This window comes from Lepisosteus oculatus, chromosome 1 (assembly GCF_040954835.1).
Source record: "Lepisosteus oculatus isolate fLepOcu1 chromosome 1, fLepOcu1.hap2, whole genome shotgun sequence".
NCBI lineage: Eukaryota > Metazoa > Chordata > Actinopteri > Semionotiformes > Lepisosteidae > Lepisosteus > Lepisosteus oculatus.
In genome coordinates, this window is record NC_090696.1 from 76,567,753 (window position 1) to 76,584,982 (window position 17,230).

At 43.7% G+C, this 17,230-nt stretch overlaps 1 protein-coding gene across 12 annotated transcripts in view; it reads right to left on the bottom strand.

The window, feature by feature from the left end:
* pcm1 (pericentriolar material 1) overlaps positions 1 to 16,832 on the bottom strand; it is a 31,762-nt gene extending 14,930 nt beyond the window's left edge. For 4 of the 12 annotated variants that reach the window (XM_069193361.1, XM_069193366.1, XM_069193372.1 and 1 more), the window contains exons 1-17: positions 16,603 to 16,832; positions 14,489 to 14,616; positions 12,833 to 13,075; positions 12,356 to 12,625; positions 8,941 to 9,111; positions 8,329 to 8,445; positions 7,754 to 7,921; positions 6,861 to 7,140; positions 5,679 to 5,788; positions 4,677 to 4,890; positions 4,003 to 4,198; positions 3,479 to 3,670; positions 3,177 to 3,328; positions 2,617 to 2,849; positions 1,673 to 1,806; positions 1,373 to 1,502; positions 249 to 386 (exon numbers count right to left, since the gene is read on the bottom strand). In XM_069193361.1, coding sequence (XP_069049462.1) covers positions 249 to 386; positions 1,373 to 1,502; positions 1,673 to 1,806; positions 2,617 to 2,849; positions 3,177 to 3,328; positions 3,479 to 3,670; positions 4,003 to 4,198; positions 4,677 to 4,890; positions 5,679 to 5,788; positions 6,861 to 7,140; positions 7,754 to 7,921; positions 8,329 to 8,445; positions 8,941 to 9,111; positions 12,356 to 12,625; positions 12,833 to 13,075; positions 14,489 to 14,593 — 2,853 coding nt within the window. In that variant the 5' untranslated portion in view covers positions 14,594 to 14,616; positions 16,603 to 16,832. Of the gene's footprint in view, positions 1 to 248; positions 387 to 1,372; positions 1,503 to 1,672; positions 1,807 to 2,616; positions 2,850 to 3,176; positions 3,329 to 3,478; positions 3,671 to 4,002; positions 4,199 to 4,676; positions 4,891 to 5,678; positions 5,789 to 6,860; positions 7,141 to 7,753; positions 7,922 to 8,328; positions 8,446 to 8,940; positions 9,112 to 12,355; positions 12,626 to 12,832; positions 13,076 to 14,488; positions 14,617 to 15,518; positions 15,657 to 16,602 lie in introns of those variants that run through there. The other 8 variants (XM_069193382.1, XM_069193380.1, XM_069193376.1 and 5 more) reach the window with 6 other exon arrangements.
* Positions 16,833 to 17,230: the final 398 nt, after the last annotated feature.

The following is a 17,230-nucleotide window of genomic DNA, read 5'->3' on the forward strand; positions in this document are numbered from 1 at the left end:
TTTACAAGTTACTGTGTACATTTTACTTTTATTGCAGTTTGAAATGCACTCAATACTGATTCTAACCCCAAAATACAAAAATAGCACTGCAGTTCCCTTTTAAAAGATTTTCTAATAAGCAACAGATGAATATTAAAAAACTTCAAAGTTAATCTACTGTCATTGACAAAACCACAATGTATACTGTGCAGTTCTCAGGTCTACTGAGAACTTATAGTTCATCCATCATGAATTTTAAGCAGTTATACCTCATTATCAGGGGCAGAGACTGATCCAGGCTCCACTGTTGATTTTAAAACGGCGCCGTTGGTATTAACAGCAGGGGTTGAAGCTGCAGCAGGAAGTCTTTTGGATGTGGGTTGACTCATTGTGCTTGATACGGATAACTGGAACAAGCAAGTGCACTATAATCAATTTCATAACTTTATGGTTTGCAAAAATGAAGGATCATACTACATTATTCCAATTTAAATATATCTGGCAGCGACTTAAGGAAGACTACCCTTAAGACAAATTATGGATCTCTACAACTGTGCAGTTCAAGAAGCGTAGAACAATTAACTAGTTAAAAGGTGTTTCTAACTTCCAAGTTGCACCACTACAACCATTTCAGCATCCCCGTAGAACCACTTAAAATCTCTGCATTACTCACACTGCATTTCATCTTAACCACTTGACTGGTTATAATGGTGTTCAGCTCGAGAATTCTGGAGCTCCTTTTGCAAACAGGTGGAACTAAGTGGGGTAAGGTTACCATACTTCTGATTTAATTCCATAGTTTCGGGGGACAAATAATAATCCTGTGAGTGATTTCATTTTTGCAATGCTGAACAAGCCCTGGTCTGATGGTGGGGGGGATACCAGACACTGGCACTCAAGAACTGGAAAGTGGTACTTATTAAAGAATATTTAGAAGTAAAAGGATGGCAATTTAACTTAGTTACCAAGTTATGTAACCACCTCTGCCCTCAGCTTAGTCAAACCAAGAAACATAAGCAACATCTACTTTCTAAAAATAACTACAACTTGCTTTTTCTGAATGGATCTTAGTTCCCAGTTATAACCCAGATGTTTCCTTACCCTTTAAAAAGTTTGTACTACATCTTAACCAGCTCACAAGTTTCAATGAACAAGCGACTTCTGAAATCTACACAAAAGGCCTGTACATAGTAATCACCTTAGAGTGGGCAATAGCTATTCTAAGTAATAGACCTTACTTTGGACACACTGTGACCCTGCAGCAGTAACTGGTGCTACAAGCTCATGAGGCAGTGCTGCCGTTTTGTGGTGGAGAATAAGTACAGCCGATGCTTCTAGATACCAGTTAGTACATGGACTGCCCTGCACTTTCAATTTTGTGAACAGTACATACCTGCAAGTCAGGACATGCCCACTGTAGGTCTTGGATCTTCTCTTGAATTTCCATCAACCGCTGTCTCTCATCTTGCAGCTGTTTGAGTTCCTTCTGCTGCTGCTTAAGTTTAGCTTCATAGAATTTCTCCCTGCCCAGAAGAGAAAAATTGAAATACAGCAACATTTTCCCTTTCGCCTTTCAACTGCTAAATTAACACGCCTGAACATGCAGAAACGGGCTAACCAAAGAAAAACTGCTGATGTTTTCACAATACGCAAGGCTGTTCTAAAAGTGATAAAATACAAACAATGGAAGTACCTGGCCTTTTCTTTCAGAGCAATGTCTTTTTTCAGCTTAGAAGCATTAGTTCTTGTGTTATTTGGTTGCTGGTTCAGGCCATCATCTTCAGTCACGCTTGATGCGTTAGCAGTGGTTCCATCAGTATCGTCACTCTGGGGGGGGAAAAAAATAAAATTAGAAACTAAGATCCACACTTGGCGATTCTTCAAGAAACTGACCAGCAATTTGGAAATACAACATTTCCACAAACTAGAACTTAAAATGCCCGCATACTATGTAAATGATAACCTAGCTATAAAAAAGTAAAAAACCTTCAAAAGATAAAATGGCTGGCTGACCACTACCAGGGCTTGAGTCATGTTCTCCCTAGCTTGCTCTACATTGCGGCACCTCGGAACTTGTATGTTTGTCCAAGAAAGCCACATCACTCCTTCAAGCAATGCTAACTCCGCCAGGCACTGACCTGCAGTGTGTCAAACAGCTTTCAGGAAACAAAAAGCTTCGCAATATTACAACCACCTCAGGTGAGAGTTAAAGTCCTCTATTCAAAGGAAAACTCTGCTTTTGGGAAAGGGACTCTACCAACCACAACTTGTTGTGCCAGTTCTCCATTCCTGACCCTTAAGAGTCGAGTGGGGGGGGGGAAAGGTAATAAACTGCTGGCTGTCCCTGCATCCACCACTTATCTGGACAAAGCTGGTGAAAATACAGGTCAATATGAAAACAGTTTGGTCTTCACTTTTGCCATCACCAGTTTCCCCAGAACTCCATGTAAATGAACAGTAAATTGAAGGTAAAAGTGAAAGAAGTGTCACTTTTTCATAACCAAGAAAGAGGTACAGTATAACAGTAGATGCAGTCAAGCATCGTTTCCCAAAACAGCCTTAAGCTCGTACCACAGATTGACATACAGTACAGTCAGTCTTGGATGCTTGACAATTTGAAAATCTTCCCCCCCCCACCTGCACCATTGCAACAAGCTCCTGCAGGTGTCTGAGCTTTTGTTTAGCTGTGTGAAGTCTGTGGATCTTCTGGACAAACTCGGGATCCTCCTCCTCCTCCAGGCTGCTTCTTCGGCTAGACCCAGAGACCTCAGTGCCCTCCCTCTCCCGGCCATCATCTTCATCATCAAGCCACTCCTCATCTTTCGTATCCTTGACTTCATTGTATGGCCGATCTCGATTGTACTGGCATTCTGCCCCAGAACAAGAATACAGCCAATGAAAATTCTGGAGAAAATGCACTTGCATAAGGACTTTTCATGCAACAATCTCCCCCAGAATAATTCTGACATTACATTTAACAATTCTCACATTCACATTTTTTATAGCCAGAATTTTTAGCATAACTAAAATTACATTTCAAAAATAGTCTTGACCTTGAATTCAGTAAGGGAAGAGGGAAAAGCATTTTGAAGTTTACTTCTGCATTGTGTACAGTAGATCACCTATGAAGAAATATTAAAAAGCAGTAATAGGTTGTTAAAAATGTTTCAGAAGTCAATTTTATTCACTTGAAGTACCTATCACAGACGGGATGTTTAAACTTCTCAGATTTGTTGCTGATCTGTTGTTGATCTCGCAGTCAGTATTCAATCTTCCATCTCTATTATTTGTACTATGAGCATTGGTCAAACTATTCATGTCCAACCAATTTCCAGCTCTTTGCGGGTTCCTATAAAAACACAGACAACAGCATAAGACTACCACTTTTGCTTTAATGTTACCATTACTTAAGCACAACAGACAAAATAGCAGCCTGATATTTAAATAACTGTCTTTAGAGAGGGATGATATGTTTTAATTATATACTGTTGGCACTCACCTTATATTGGTAATTGGCTCTGGATTCTCATGGTCAGAATCAAAAAGAGATTCAAATAAGGAACCTTCAGTTTTCTCATCATCATCTTTAATGTTTTCATTTACGGTGTCCACCATCATATCAGAGGTCTGCTCATAGTAATGGACCAACTCACGCAGCTCATTCAGTCTCTTATGAACCTCTTTCAGTTTCCTTAAGAAAAACAATTCAACAATTAAAAACGAAAAACCGAGTTTATTGAAAAGGAGCACAAATCCGCACAATGTTACTCAATATCAACCAACAAGTTATTTTATGAGTGAATGTCATAAATGTCTGCTTTTATTTTTTTACTTGTGTAATCTTAGCTATGGTTAAAGAACTCACAAGTTAAGAGTTCGGATTATATGGCTATTTCTCAAAATTAATAAAATCTCATTCTGAAGGTTTGGAGCAATCCCTTCATGAACTCCAATTCTCATCTTTAAAACGACTCTTGTATCTTTGGGGGTGGGGGGGTGGTGGGACACAATGCTGTGGGCTACCTCAGCTTGTCAGTGGGGTTCACGTTGTCTTCTCCCTCACTCTCGTTCGGGGAAGCCACCGAGTCCAGCCGAGCAGTCGAGGAGAGGCTGTTGGCCTCCACGTTGACCGCTGCGGACCTCCCCGGAGGGGCCGCCGGGGCCGAGACCACGCCGCGCCGGTCCGAACTCCTCTGAGAGGGAACGGACGGAGCTGGAACTAAAAGGGGGACAGGGATGTTCGCACAATCATAACAGGACGTCCATTAACACATGGAAAGGAGTGGCATCACATTAGCACACTAATTTTCAAAGGATCATGCATTTAGGATCTTGAAAATCATGCTTCTTAAAAAAATATAATTTTATTAACCCTATACAATTTCTTGCATTAGGAATTTGTCTTTTCGCATACCCCAGCTTGCTCTCCATGAGACACAGACACACAGAGAGAGCCTGGGGTCAGAGTGCAGGGTCTGCCATTGCACAGCGCCCCTGGAGCAGCTGGGGTTAAGGGCCTTGCTCAGGAGCCCAACGGAGTAGGATTCTCCTGCCGGCTGCGGGATTTGAACCGGCAACCTTCCAGCCACAGGCACAGATCCTGAGCCACAGAGCCACCGCTGCGCCCCAAATATCACACATTGATCAACTACACCCTATTTGAAATGCATTTTTAGATCAGACTAGACCTCACGTACAGGATTTGTTATTCAGGGTCTGGTCTCTCAGCGAATGCAGCTCTTGCAAGATCTTGTCCATGGTGTGCTTTTTGTCTTGCAGCTCTTTAAGCTTGACGAGTTTAGCGTTTCCTGCAGAGGGGGGCTCCGATGCTGGGGCGTTTCTACTTCGAGAAACCTCCCTGCTGAGGGAAAGGCTTTCTGCTTGTCTTCTGTTATCTGGGACTGCTTTTGCCTGTAAAAATCAATTGTGCTTTGTAAACAGGTCTTCAATATTCTGCTGACATTAACAAACTTGGGTCAACTGGTACAAAGGAAATCACTTATTTAGAACTTTGGTTAAGTAAAAAAAAGACCCATGAAGGATCCTAGAAAGTTAAAATATACTTCTTCCCCTCCCCCTTTGTTCAAAGACTGCTTTTGCAGTCACAAAGTCCATGAGTATGTTTAAACAGCCAATTCCACATTTACTCAGACTTCATCTTTGTGTGGAGTTTTAGCAGTGTCTAACCATTTTTGGTCCAATATCAGTTGATTGACAAAACCAATTACGTACTTCTACATTTTCTACAATTCAGTGTGCTTCAATGTCTGAAAGAGTGATAGCACCACAATGACTTGGAATGCTGACAGGGACATTCTTACAGCAAGTGAGTAATTATGTTTCTACTGCTTGTATCACAAAGACAAGCAGAATGCAAGAGCAATATTGAACAGCTCTACAGCTTTAGAAAACAGTCAAGTACACTTCTTTTATTGTCCTAAGGTTGGCCTTTTTTCTATACAAAATATCTGTGTATACAAGTAAAATGCATTACTAAAAACATTTTTTCTTGCAAATAAAACAGTGTGGTTCTTATTTGTATTACAGTTATTGCTTGTGACATCTTTAGAAATGAAGCACAGATCCATTTACAGAAAGTGAGTATATTCAACCTGATTTAGAAGCAGTGGCAATAGCAGCGATCTTCCATGTCTCTTGCTACATTATGCTTAGTACTTGCTCTTAAAAGCGTGATCTACCTGAGAGTCATGGAGCTGATTGTGGAACCGCTGAATTAAATCATTTAACTCATCATTGAGCTCAGAGGTGATACTCAGTCCAGAGACACTCCCAGTTGTTTCAGTTACAACTAGAATAGAAAAGGAAAAGACATTCCTGTTACTGTTGAGGAATACATTGTTGGTTAAAAAATGTTCACTTCACACTGAACCACATAAAAATGTTCAGTATTTCTGCAAGGTCAAGTCCTCTAAAAATGAATATATTTGGGAAAACGGACGTTTTCTAAAAATGCTGCTATTTAAAATGATTTATACCAACAATCAGGATATAAATAGATCTAAAATAAACTATTAACTCACCTGTAATCCTCACTACTGAATAGGAAGAATGTGTTCACTAAACTGTGCTCTAAAAGACAGCACTGATAAAGGAGTACCGTTTGACAAACACCGAGGCCGTATCCCAAATGCCCCACTAAGCCCTGACCCCCTCCTCCACGTCCACACTTCCTGTGACCCGGCGCAACCGTCTACTTTACGGTGTGCGGGGATGCGAAGGCACACCGCTATAAAAAGGGTAATGGGACACCCTCATATGACCTCACTCCCTGGTTACCGCTCACAGTATAAAAGGTTTCTGTTACTGTTTCCGCACTTCTTTTCCAGCACCCCAGCAGAGAATCATTTTAAAGAACTGTTCATTCTCCACTCTCCGTTGGATGAAACTGAACGTCCCCTTATCTGTCCCTCCACAGTAGTGATATGACATGTTCAGCGCACAACTCAAAACGGCAAAGTAAACCAAGGAAAACGTGGCAATAACACCAATACTGTTACTTAGATATATTTTTTTACCTAGTGCATTGATCAGTCAAAATGGGGTTACGAAATACTAGCCTTATGTGAATACTTTGTACCTAGAATATATGAATCTAAAGCAGACTAATGAAACTATCTTTACATAAAACAAGTTAAAATATTATGAGCTCTGGGGGGGCCCTGAGCGTCCTTGTGAAACAAGTTTACAAACGGGACACCCTGAGCCCTTGCAGACCTGAGCTAAGCGGGGATGCGCACATGAAGGGCACAAGACCGCAAGGATACCGACTGGGTGTTTGCCCCTTTCACAAGAGCACACAAGTCTACAAGCTACGCCGGCCGACCAGTCTCCCCCGCCACTGGCGCTCCTTCAGCACTAACCCTTGCGGTCAGGTGGAGGGCACTCTCCGGCGCGATTCAGACAGGACGCAGGGGAAGCCCTTTGAATGGACGGAGAAGGCACAGGGTGCCGCTGCCTCATACCGGCATCGTCCACGCCGGCGCCGGCCTGCTCGGCATTGTGCTGCATGGCCAGCAGGGCGGCCTGCCTCCCCTGCAGCGCCCTCAGCTGCTCCTGCTGCTGGAGCATCTTCTTCAGGAGGTCGTGCTGCCGCCGGAGGTTCTCCAGCTCCTCCTTCGCTTCGCCGTGAGGATCTCGACCCTACAAGCAAGGGGGGTCAAGAGCACATATTAGCAAACCTTAAGTCATCCTGTATAGAGCTATCAACCAAATAAATTCATCACAACGCCCAAATATCCAAAAGCCACTGTCTATGCATCACAGAAGACGGGCAAGTATCCAGTTACGTAGATTCATGGACTGCTGTGAATTGTATGCATAAATCCTACTTTTTACTGCATAAGGCACGAGCATTTGGAAAAAAAAAACTTTTAAACAATTCAAAAGTACATAAAAAGTAAATTTACTTTTCACAAACAGTTTTCTATCAGTAAGCAAAAGCAACAGCTCAGCGAGGTTAATACTTCCTTTTTAAAAAAAATGTCTAGGTGGTTACAGGTATACCCTTGGATGCGATATGAACAAGTCATCCTCCAATATGCCAACGTTATAATAAATTTAAGGCAACTGCAGCACTATGAGCGGCAAGCTGATGTAAATCACACTTTCTCCACTTAAAAACTCCCTCCCCCAAAAAAGCAGTGTAAACCAGTAATCCGCTTAGCTGAAGCCCAGAGTAAACGAAGATGTGAAATAAGAAGCAACCAAGAGGGGAAAGAAATTGTTACAATATCAAAGGCAATTGTTGAGGTACCTTTCCAAGATGACGGCTATTAATCCTATCAGGCCAACTGCCATTCAGAGCAGCTCTCTCTCTTTTTCGTGTTGCAGTAACATCAAAGTCTGAAACCTGGACTGGTGTGGCAGAACTCCCTAGATTGTCCTCAATGCGGGGTCGATATTTCAGTATTTGAGAGATCTCCTTTGCAATAGTTCAATCATGGTTAGATCATGAAGGTAATGTTACAAGTGTCACTAAAATACTTTAACTGCCATCAATGAGTTAAATGCAGTTAAAAAATATTAAATGACTTTTCATCTGGACCGTGGCACACCACACCAGAGCACCGGTTTTACAATTCGATCCTAAAATGCAGATTAACAAGATATTTAGGTCCACTCTTTACTAGCTCCACTAAAATGGCTGAAGGACAAAAAACGGGATCCAAGAATTGTGTAACAATAAAGACCTTTAGTTTACATTTTTTATAAGCAGCGATACAAGTCGATAACATTGAAAAAATTAAAGTCAAAATATTCTCCATGAAAGTGCTTAAGCGCTACACAACCGCTTAATTTCTATCTGCTGATTACATCTAAATAACTTACTGTGGCATCCGAAGCCTCAGAATGAAGTTCTATATTCAGAGACGTACTCTCGGCCACAGAGCCTGATCCCACTGCTGAATCAATGGTACAAATGTCCTCTTCGTCATTCTCTCTCGCCTGTAATGTTGGGTTCGAGATTTAAGTTTCTATAAACGCAACTTCATCAAAAGGCAGAGCTGATAAAATCCGAACGCATAAGTTTGCAAAAGGGGCATTTGATCAGTTTTGGCACAGAAAGTTCATTTTTGAGGAGAACAGACTTGGATGACAACAGCATCCACAACTGTTCATTGTGGAATAAATTTCTATGAAACTACACTATATTGACTTAAGTCATGAGCAAACACTGAAATTACACCCCCAGCAATTATAACTACTTTGGAGTTAAACGGAAATACTAATCACTTACTGACAGTGATTTGAGAATTATATAATTTATCATAACATTTCAGGAGGGCTATTCAATGCCATACAAGAAACTTATTTGCCATAATGAAATGACATACTATGTTCATAAAGCTTTTCCGAAGCATTTATAACGGGGGAAAAATAACAAAACTCCAGATTTCTCTTTTGCAAGATGGAAAAGAAAAGCACTCTCGTTATACTAACCAATATCTTTTGTAGAAATCTCAAGTAGGATTTCTCCTGTTGCTTTAGGTGATCTATTAGATGCGATAAACGCTCAACATTTGCTGGTATTTCATTTTTTTCCACAAGGTCATCTCGCATGGAGCTGGCCTTAGCAATATATTCCCTAATTTGAACAAGCTTGCTGACAACCTGTAAAAAGCAAGGAAATATGTAGCATTACTGAACTTATGAAACAAATTCAAAATGGTAAACATAAGAACTGTTTCAAGTTATTGCAGTTTCTCCCCCAGTTTTAGTACTTAAAAGATTACCTGCAAAACCGATTTAATTCAGATGTAAGTGAAAGGTTGAGAACTATATACAGATAAATGCCGCAAGCTTTAAAAACTTTGCTTAGCATGAACTCCTGTGCTAGTGTGTGCTAAATGCAGATGAAAAAGATTCTCACAATCTAACGACCTTTTTCTTAATGAAAATCTGTGAAAGTGGTACTACAGGAAATAATTTTGTCACATTTTCATGAACCTCAAAAACCTCCTGAAGACTGACTGGGTTTTCCTCACCCATTATGAAGGCACCTTGGCTACATCAGTACAGGTAGCAGACGTATTGCCTGCTTCACCAGAAACAAACCAAGTTCTCTGCAAGATAACCACACCCATACCAAGCACAATAACAAATAGAGTAGATATACAGATGCAGATCTAGCACAACAATGTCAGGATTCAATATACGGATTCCACTAAACATTTCAATATCTTGGACTATAATAGCACACGATACTTAATGTTTGAAATTTTTAGTTCAGTGTCAGCTAGATTACAAAAAGTAACTTGCATAGTTCGCAAGATTTCACCAGCTCTGTGCTTCATTTGTATTTGTAAATTTAGCATCCTCCACTCCACCTCCAAAAACTGGCATATACCTTTCAAAACAAAACTTCAAATCTTATTGAAGAAACAAGCACAGGAAAGTCATAACTGCTTTAAAATCCAAGTAGCTTCCTGCAAACATGTCATTTCCTGCATTAGGAGCAAGTTAAGAATTTCACAGTGAAAAGTCAAATAAAGGTGGCTTTACAACGGAATCACTGGGCACTGCAGTGTTCAATGTTACTAAACTTTTTTTCCCCCTTTTCCATTGAATGCTGATCGCTAAGTATGATCCTTTTTTTCTACAATAACTTGCCTTTTTATATTTTCAAAATGAGAAGTTACAGCATGGATACAATCTAGGCCACAAGTGCACAATTCCAGTCACAGAGGATCAGAAGAGCTTCTTTCCACCTGTGCCCTTAGTCATCTACCTGAACTTCATATTTGCTTAACTGGACAAGAAGAAACTTTTCCGTGTTCCTAAAAGCCCCACAGAACTGAGGCCCAGAGTTGGTCACCACAGATCTAGGCATTTACTCTGCAATATTGACAAGGCATAGACTAATACATACTTACCCCAAAGTAATAGTACTCTAAGATACTGTTGAACAGCAAACATCAGCTGATTCCTCTTAAGTCTTTTTTAAAAGACGTCAACAGTGGGCAATAATTGTTGCTTGACAAGATGTGGATGATTCGAACCACAGAGACATTCCCCAATGTATTCATGTTAGTCAGTCTACATAAGCATGTACACGAGTCACATTTAAGCACAAATGCAGATCCCATTTTGTCTGCAAAATGCTCAGTGACACTAGAATCACATCCTGCCTGCAGCGCCAGCTCCACCAGCACAGCACAGCAGCCAGACATCTGAAGCTTTGCGTGAAGAAGCTTCCTTTTTAATTGCCCATGACTGCACTTTGTTTTCTATTTGTAAACTTGTCACCATGTTTCATGGCTCAGCTTGAAGCAGTATTTTAGGCAGATTTAAATAGCGAGAATTCGTGAATCAGGTCCTTCTCTATTCCAGTAGACATGTAGTTTATGTTAAATTCAAGAAACTGGCCACTCCATTTTTTGTTCCAGGGCTTCACTATTATGTTTGTGAGGGGCTGACCACATCTATATTTAATAAACAAGAGGTTAGTACTACAGAACACTAAGCGCTCCTATCAGTACTTGTTACAAACCGACCGGTCAACAGTCCTGATCACACAGTCAGAAGTTAACAATCAAGTACCAAAAAACAGGTATGCAGAAACTCGCAGCAGTACTACAACGTTACCAGTTAGGCATATACTATGGCTGTTACATCGAAGCAGAGCATAAACGTTTGTTTCTAAATGTTAGCAGGAAAAGATACCACTGGCCTCTCCAACTTGGTTTTTAACTTCACAAATGCAGACTTGTCCTTATGAATGTGGACAATTCAAAAACAATTTTAACATGAAGGGAGTCATTAGTCTATCTTAAGATGGGCATATTGTGACAGTTATGAATATAGCACAGCTCGAAGCATATGAAACAACCCAAGTAAAAGAAGCTGAAGCAGTTACTTTTAATTTTCCATCATATGCAAATATTCCTCTGAGCACCAATAAAATTTATCTGTGGTCAGTGTTTGTTTACATGAACACAAAACCAGCTTGGATTGTGTATAGCACCTTTTTGCTAGAATATCACTTCTTTAGGAACAGCAACATTGAGCGTGGTAACAGACACAGCTTTTACAACAGCAAGCAATTGTTTTCTTCCCAGATCTTGTTACCACCAACAAAGGCTGGTCACACAATGAGACCTTAAAACTGCATTGAACCACTCCCTACCAAATTAAAGGTCTGTTCTGCCCATAACCACAGGAAAATATATAAAGCACAAAGCCTAGGGCATCAAAACTTTCGATTTACACTGGCCAAATTCCAAAACCAGTAGTCAATTCCCCTTTTTAAAAGACACCCATTTTTAATTTGCAATTTGTGGGCAACAAGACTAGGACACGAATTTTAAGCAAATCTTTATAAAGAATAGCACACCTACAACACGCACCTTAAAGTGAGCAGAACGAGATTTTGATTACATTTTATTTTTTAACTCTGCCTGTCATGTGAATAAGGGACTCAATTTGCAAGTAAATCTAAATCTAAAGTAAATCTAAAGTAAAAGTAAATCTAAATCTACACAGCCTTTCTTGTCACATTCCCCTCCATATGCATTACATCCTATAGATGTTCTATAGGATATAGGTTTAAATTAATATATAGGCTATATGATTTAAAGGCTTAAATAAACTTTAAACATACAAGCACGCTGACATCTCTGAGCAATGACGTACTTAATGAACTCGGTTCCTCAAAAACTTTAGAAATCCGTCATAACCGCCATTTTGAATACAACAGTATTTTGATTTAAAAAACTGAAGCTTTTTGCCTGGGTACCCATCTGAACTTCTATAAAATGAAAAAGTTCAATAAGGTGCCAAGTTCCTCTTTAGTCTTTTTGTTCATGTAAAAAACATTTTTACAGAAACACTAAAAATCCAGTACGATAAAACCTACCTGACTACTGTCCATTCCAGGCTCTCCCCTGCCATCTTCCGCTTGAGATCCCTGGTCCCCCTGAAACGGATCTTTGCTCAGAACCGATGCAGACGGGTCTTTGCCTGGGGACTGCCTTTTCCCGTCTTTGCCAGCAGAGGCAGGGACTTCCTTGCTTTTGTTAGTGTTGACGTGCAGGGGCAAGAAGTTGAACGCTTTTTTGTTCTCGGCGACTTGCCTTTGGTTGTTTGCAGCTGTGGCTCGGCCTTGCGAGTCACTCCCAATGCTCCTCTGGAAACGAGAGCTCGCCGTTAGAATACTACTACAGAGCTACACACAAAAAAAAAATCTGAATCAACTTAAATTGTTCAAGTCTTTCAAAGCTGCCTTACCAGGACATTATGTCATGATGTAAACGAGCGCTTTTACTAATATCAAAAGCGAACAATGGATTTCCGCCTCTTACAGTTACCAATCCTCCGATTCGGCTTCACCCACCTCATCCAAATCCGTGAAATTGATCCTTTGCTTGAGTCTCTCTAGCTCTGCTTGCTCAGGAACAGACATCTGGGTGGCGTACTTCACATGGGAGAAGGAGTGGGGCGTTCTTGCCCGTCTCCGACTAGCGCCAGGAGTAGACTCTGGCGAGATGTCGTTGGTTAACCGGCTTTCAGCAACACCCAACTTCTTCTTGTTCTTCTCCGAAGACCTGTTGGCTTTCTTCTGCTGCACGCCCCAATCCTATAAGGAAAACATTTGTTTGAAATAAAGATGCAAGTAACAGGCCAAACAGAGCCATCCTAATCAAGAGCAGCAACACGCATCTTCACCTTTCACACGTAGACCTCCATTGTGGGCTGACTGCCTCCACTTGTACGACACATACAAATAGCACAAGCTCTGTAAAACATTATCTAGGGCCTGAAATAAATTCATTACGGCTCATGAGAGTTGTGTTCTGCAACAGCCCGCGAGGCTGCAGCCTTGTCAGTCAAGACCATTTAAGAGTCGCTACAGTGGTTATATTTTAACCGTTAAAAAGTATTCAACGTCATTAGTCTCAGCTTCTAGATAACAGAACAAAGTTTGATTATTAACTGTTTTTATCAATATAAAGAACATATATGCAAGGTCTAAAAAAAGGCAAACTATGAAGTACTTCTGCTGTGCTACAAATGTCTGAATACAAGGCTCCTGCTGGAGCAGTTTTATGGTCAGGTAGAATTAGAGAAAACAAAATGCTACTTTCCTACCTTTCATTCACTTGTTTTGCCCTTTTAATCAATGGACTAGACAAACATGTACAAAAAACAAATCTAATTCTTATTTACAGAAGTATTAAACATGATCCTGGAATAACCATCATAAAATTGGATATTGGAAAGCAATACCTTAATTTGTAACAACCATTAACTCTGCATAGCACATAATACATTATTAATTCAATTAGAAGATTTACTCAGCAACACCAATCAATGAACCAAATCAGCAACTCCAGTTAGGAACAAAAGTAAACTGCATAGGTAACAATATTTTAAATGTTTTTTTTTCCCCATAATTACCAAAGGTGGCAGAGAGTTATTTATATGGCAGTAAATGTGGTGGTGAACCCTAGAGAATGCCAAAATAGTTCCAATAACACAGACATTACAGGAACTAATAAATTATGAAATGTAACCAAACACTTCCACTTAGACGAGGTGAAGCCTTTGCAGGTGTATATATAGCAGGTGCAGCACATTCTTAAAAGAAAGCAAAGTAACATGAATGAAGGTAAACTGTCTGGGCACTGTTAATAGTTATTTTACGTTAACATTTACTATCCAGCAAAGCAAAACACCTACAGCTTGTGTCACACATCAGTCTTAAACAGGCTTAAAAGCAGGATTCTAAACCATTTAACTGAAATGTCCTTTCAACATAAGCAATACATCACAGCCTAAACTACACACCTGACCTTCTTGTTCCTCACACACACACACACGTCAAAAGGGACCGAATGAACCACCAAATGAGAACACCAGTACTCTGTACAACTGTGCTGAAAGGAAAAACCTTCATGACGACACGGGTCAGCTCAGGCCGCGGTTTCCACGGCCAAGTCAGGCGCGTGATAAATAAATCATCTGGCGAAAATGCATTATTCAGGCTTACCATATTGTTCAGCCGGTCATCCAGGCTCCCGTTACTGATGCTCCAGTTGGGCAGCTCCTGGTCATCGACGCCGTCGTCGTCAAAGGGGACCCCTCCTGTCGCCATGTCTCTCTCGCTCCAATGGCCACCTGCGCAGCACACAAGAACCCCAGCCCATTAGCCCCCAGCAGGAGAGTCCCAACAGCCCGCAGCCACTGGGCGGGGGGTTCACCTCCGACGCGCAAGCTGAGCGCCAGGCGTCGACAAACTTCTCCGTTACAGGTATTTCAGACGGCTGCTGGACACATCCTACAACTTCGTAGGTGCAAGTGCTTTATATCCCCGAAATCCCTTCACCCAGCCGGCTGGTCCAAATGCCAGAAGGAAAAAAAAAACGATCATGATAACAACGCAGTTCCCACCTGTAAAAAAAAAAAACTCAACCGTATCAAACCTCCTGACGACGACTAAACCCTCTGGTAACAGACTGCCCTGAACACAACAGCTACACAACAGGTGATTCTATACAGTATACATAATGCACAGTAACAGCCAGCGTTTCAAGCCAGAAGGACGGGTGAAAAGCACACCTCCTGCAAAGCAACGCGCCTCAAATGAAGGGGGGGGGGGGGTTTGAATGGATGAACACGGGGCTAAGCCAGCTCTGCGTGGGAACGACGCCAGAACACACGGATTGCAAGTCCAGCCCACGCAAGTGAAATCCGCCGAGACCGCACGCATTCGGCCCCACGAAACGGATCCCATACCGGCCGAGTCAAAAGCCAGGCGGTTCACCTGTCAAGACAGCTACCTGCTTGCAGCCGATTTTGAACGATTCAGAACTTTGACGGAATTCAAAAAGTGAAACTTAGATTTTTTTGGGGGGGGGTTTAACCCCTCCGCCCTCGCCTACGCCATACTCAGGTTGCGCTGCCAAGGGAAATGCACAGAAAACAGCCCACTAAGTCGTCCCCCCCAGAAGAGCAGGAAGAAGCGGTAGGACCGCATCCCCGCTTCAGCCCAGGTAACACATCCGACCAGTCCAGCCTACCTGCGGCACCCGGGTGACGGCGAGGCGCTCAGGCCAGGTTTCTGGGGGACACCTGCTACCAGAGGCGCTGCTCTCTCCAGGCCGGGGGCGCACTGAGCAACGACAGTTTGCTCAGGGAGAGGAGGAGGAAGAGGAGGAGGAGGAGAAAGCTCCGCGCCGAAAAGACCCGCTACTTTTACCGGCAAAAACCGCAGAAGCGCCGCCCCCCTCCCTCTCCCACCTGCACACCCCCCGGCCCGGCCCGCCCCTCCCCTGCCCGCCACCAAGCGCCCCGAAGCCGCGTCCCGGCCAGCGCGGCGGTCCGGGCCCGCTTTCAGCGCCGGGGAGGTGGTGAACTCGCAGAGACCGTTTCTTTCCGACTCGCGGACCGCTGGAGTGTTTTAACAAGCGATTTAAAATGACCCTTAGGTCCCCCAAACCCCAAACCCCCCGGTTTTGCCTCCGTTTGCCCGGCGGGCAGCTGGGCCGCGGGCTCGTTGTGTTGCGATATCGGCGGCGGGGGCCGGTTGCCGTGGAGACCCGGCGGGCAGCAGAGAGACAGGCCGGAGACCTCTAAGGGCGAAACGGCAGCTGCAGCGCCACAACCGCCGGGCTGGGACACGGGGGGGGCTGCCACACGGACCCAAGCGGCGGCCCGTGTTGTGTCCGTCACTGGGAGCTCCCTCCCGGGGCGGTCCAGCCCGGTCCGGTCCGGTCTGGTCCCGCAGGCCCGGCGCGTCTACGGGTGTTCGGGGTCTCTTCTCAAACAGCAGCAGCCCGACGTGCCGGGGCTGGGCAGCTGTCACCCTATCCCAGTTAAAGCCAGGAGCCAGGGCTGGCTCAGCGCACCGAGAGCCGAGGAGGACCGCAAGCCCGCAGAGACGCGCCGAGCCCCCCGGGCAGCCCGGTGCCAGCCACCGCCAGAGCCCCGGTCCAATCCTTCTCCCACATTCCCGCAGGAGCAAGCCTGCACGGCGCTGCTACACAAGCGCACACGGTCCTTGTATCACAAAGCCTTTGCGCACCGCTGCCTCGCCGTTTCCCCCACTTTCATTCCTCAACAACACAACACAAGCCGAGCCAGAGTCCCGTCAGGACGCATTACCTCACGGACTCCTGATACCTTCGTCCGGACCTGAAACCATCTAATCCACGACGCGGAAGGCGGGGGGGGGGGGCTCCTTTTCTATCCTTCCGTGGTGGGGGGGGCACTAACGCTCGTTTTAAAACCCGCCTCGACTGAGCCGATTTACAATAGCAGCTCCCGGCGCCTCCAGGCCAGCAGTCGCACTGGCTCGGCCGCCATGTTTTCTTCTGTTTGAAGCGAGCAAGCGCAGGGATACACCGTTACCAATAGCGACCAGTTGGCCAACACGGGAGACTCGGGGCCGGTTATTCACTGCGCCTTCAGAGAGCTCCAGTAAACACCTCATGAGGCGTTCAAGTGATAAAAACACACACACACACAACGGCAATCCTGACGCTACCAAGGTATCTGTGAACGGGTGGCCGGGCCTATTTGCTTGCTCGGAAGGTGACGAGGGGTTGTGCGGGGTCACGTTGCTAGGCGCTGCGGGCTGGAACGTGCCGGGAAGAGCGCAGGAGGACGGTGGGAGCTGCTGGCACCGCGAGCCGGGCTCGATGCACTACAAAGACCGCTGCCGCGCTCTTTAATCCCAGTTAGCCCTCCAGCTCCTCTCTTTGCTGTCCCGGTATGACATGCACCAAACTTT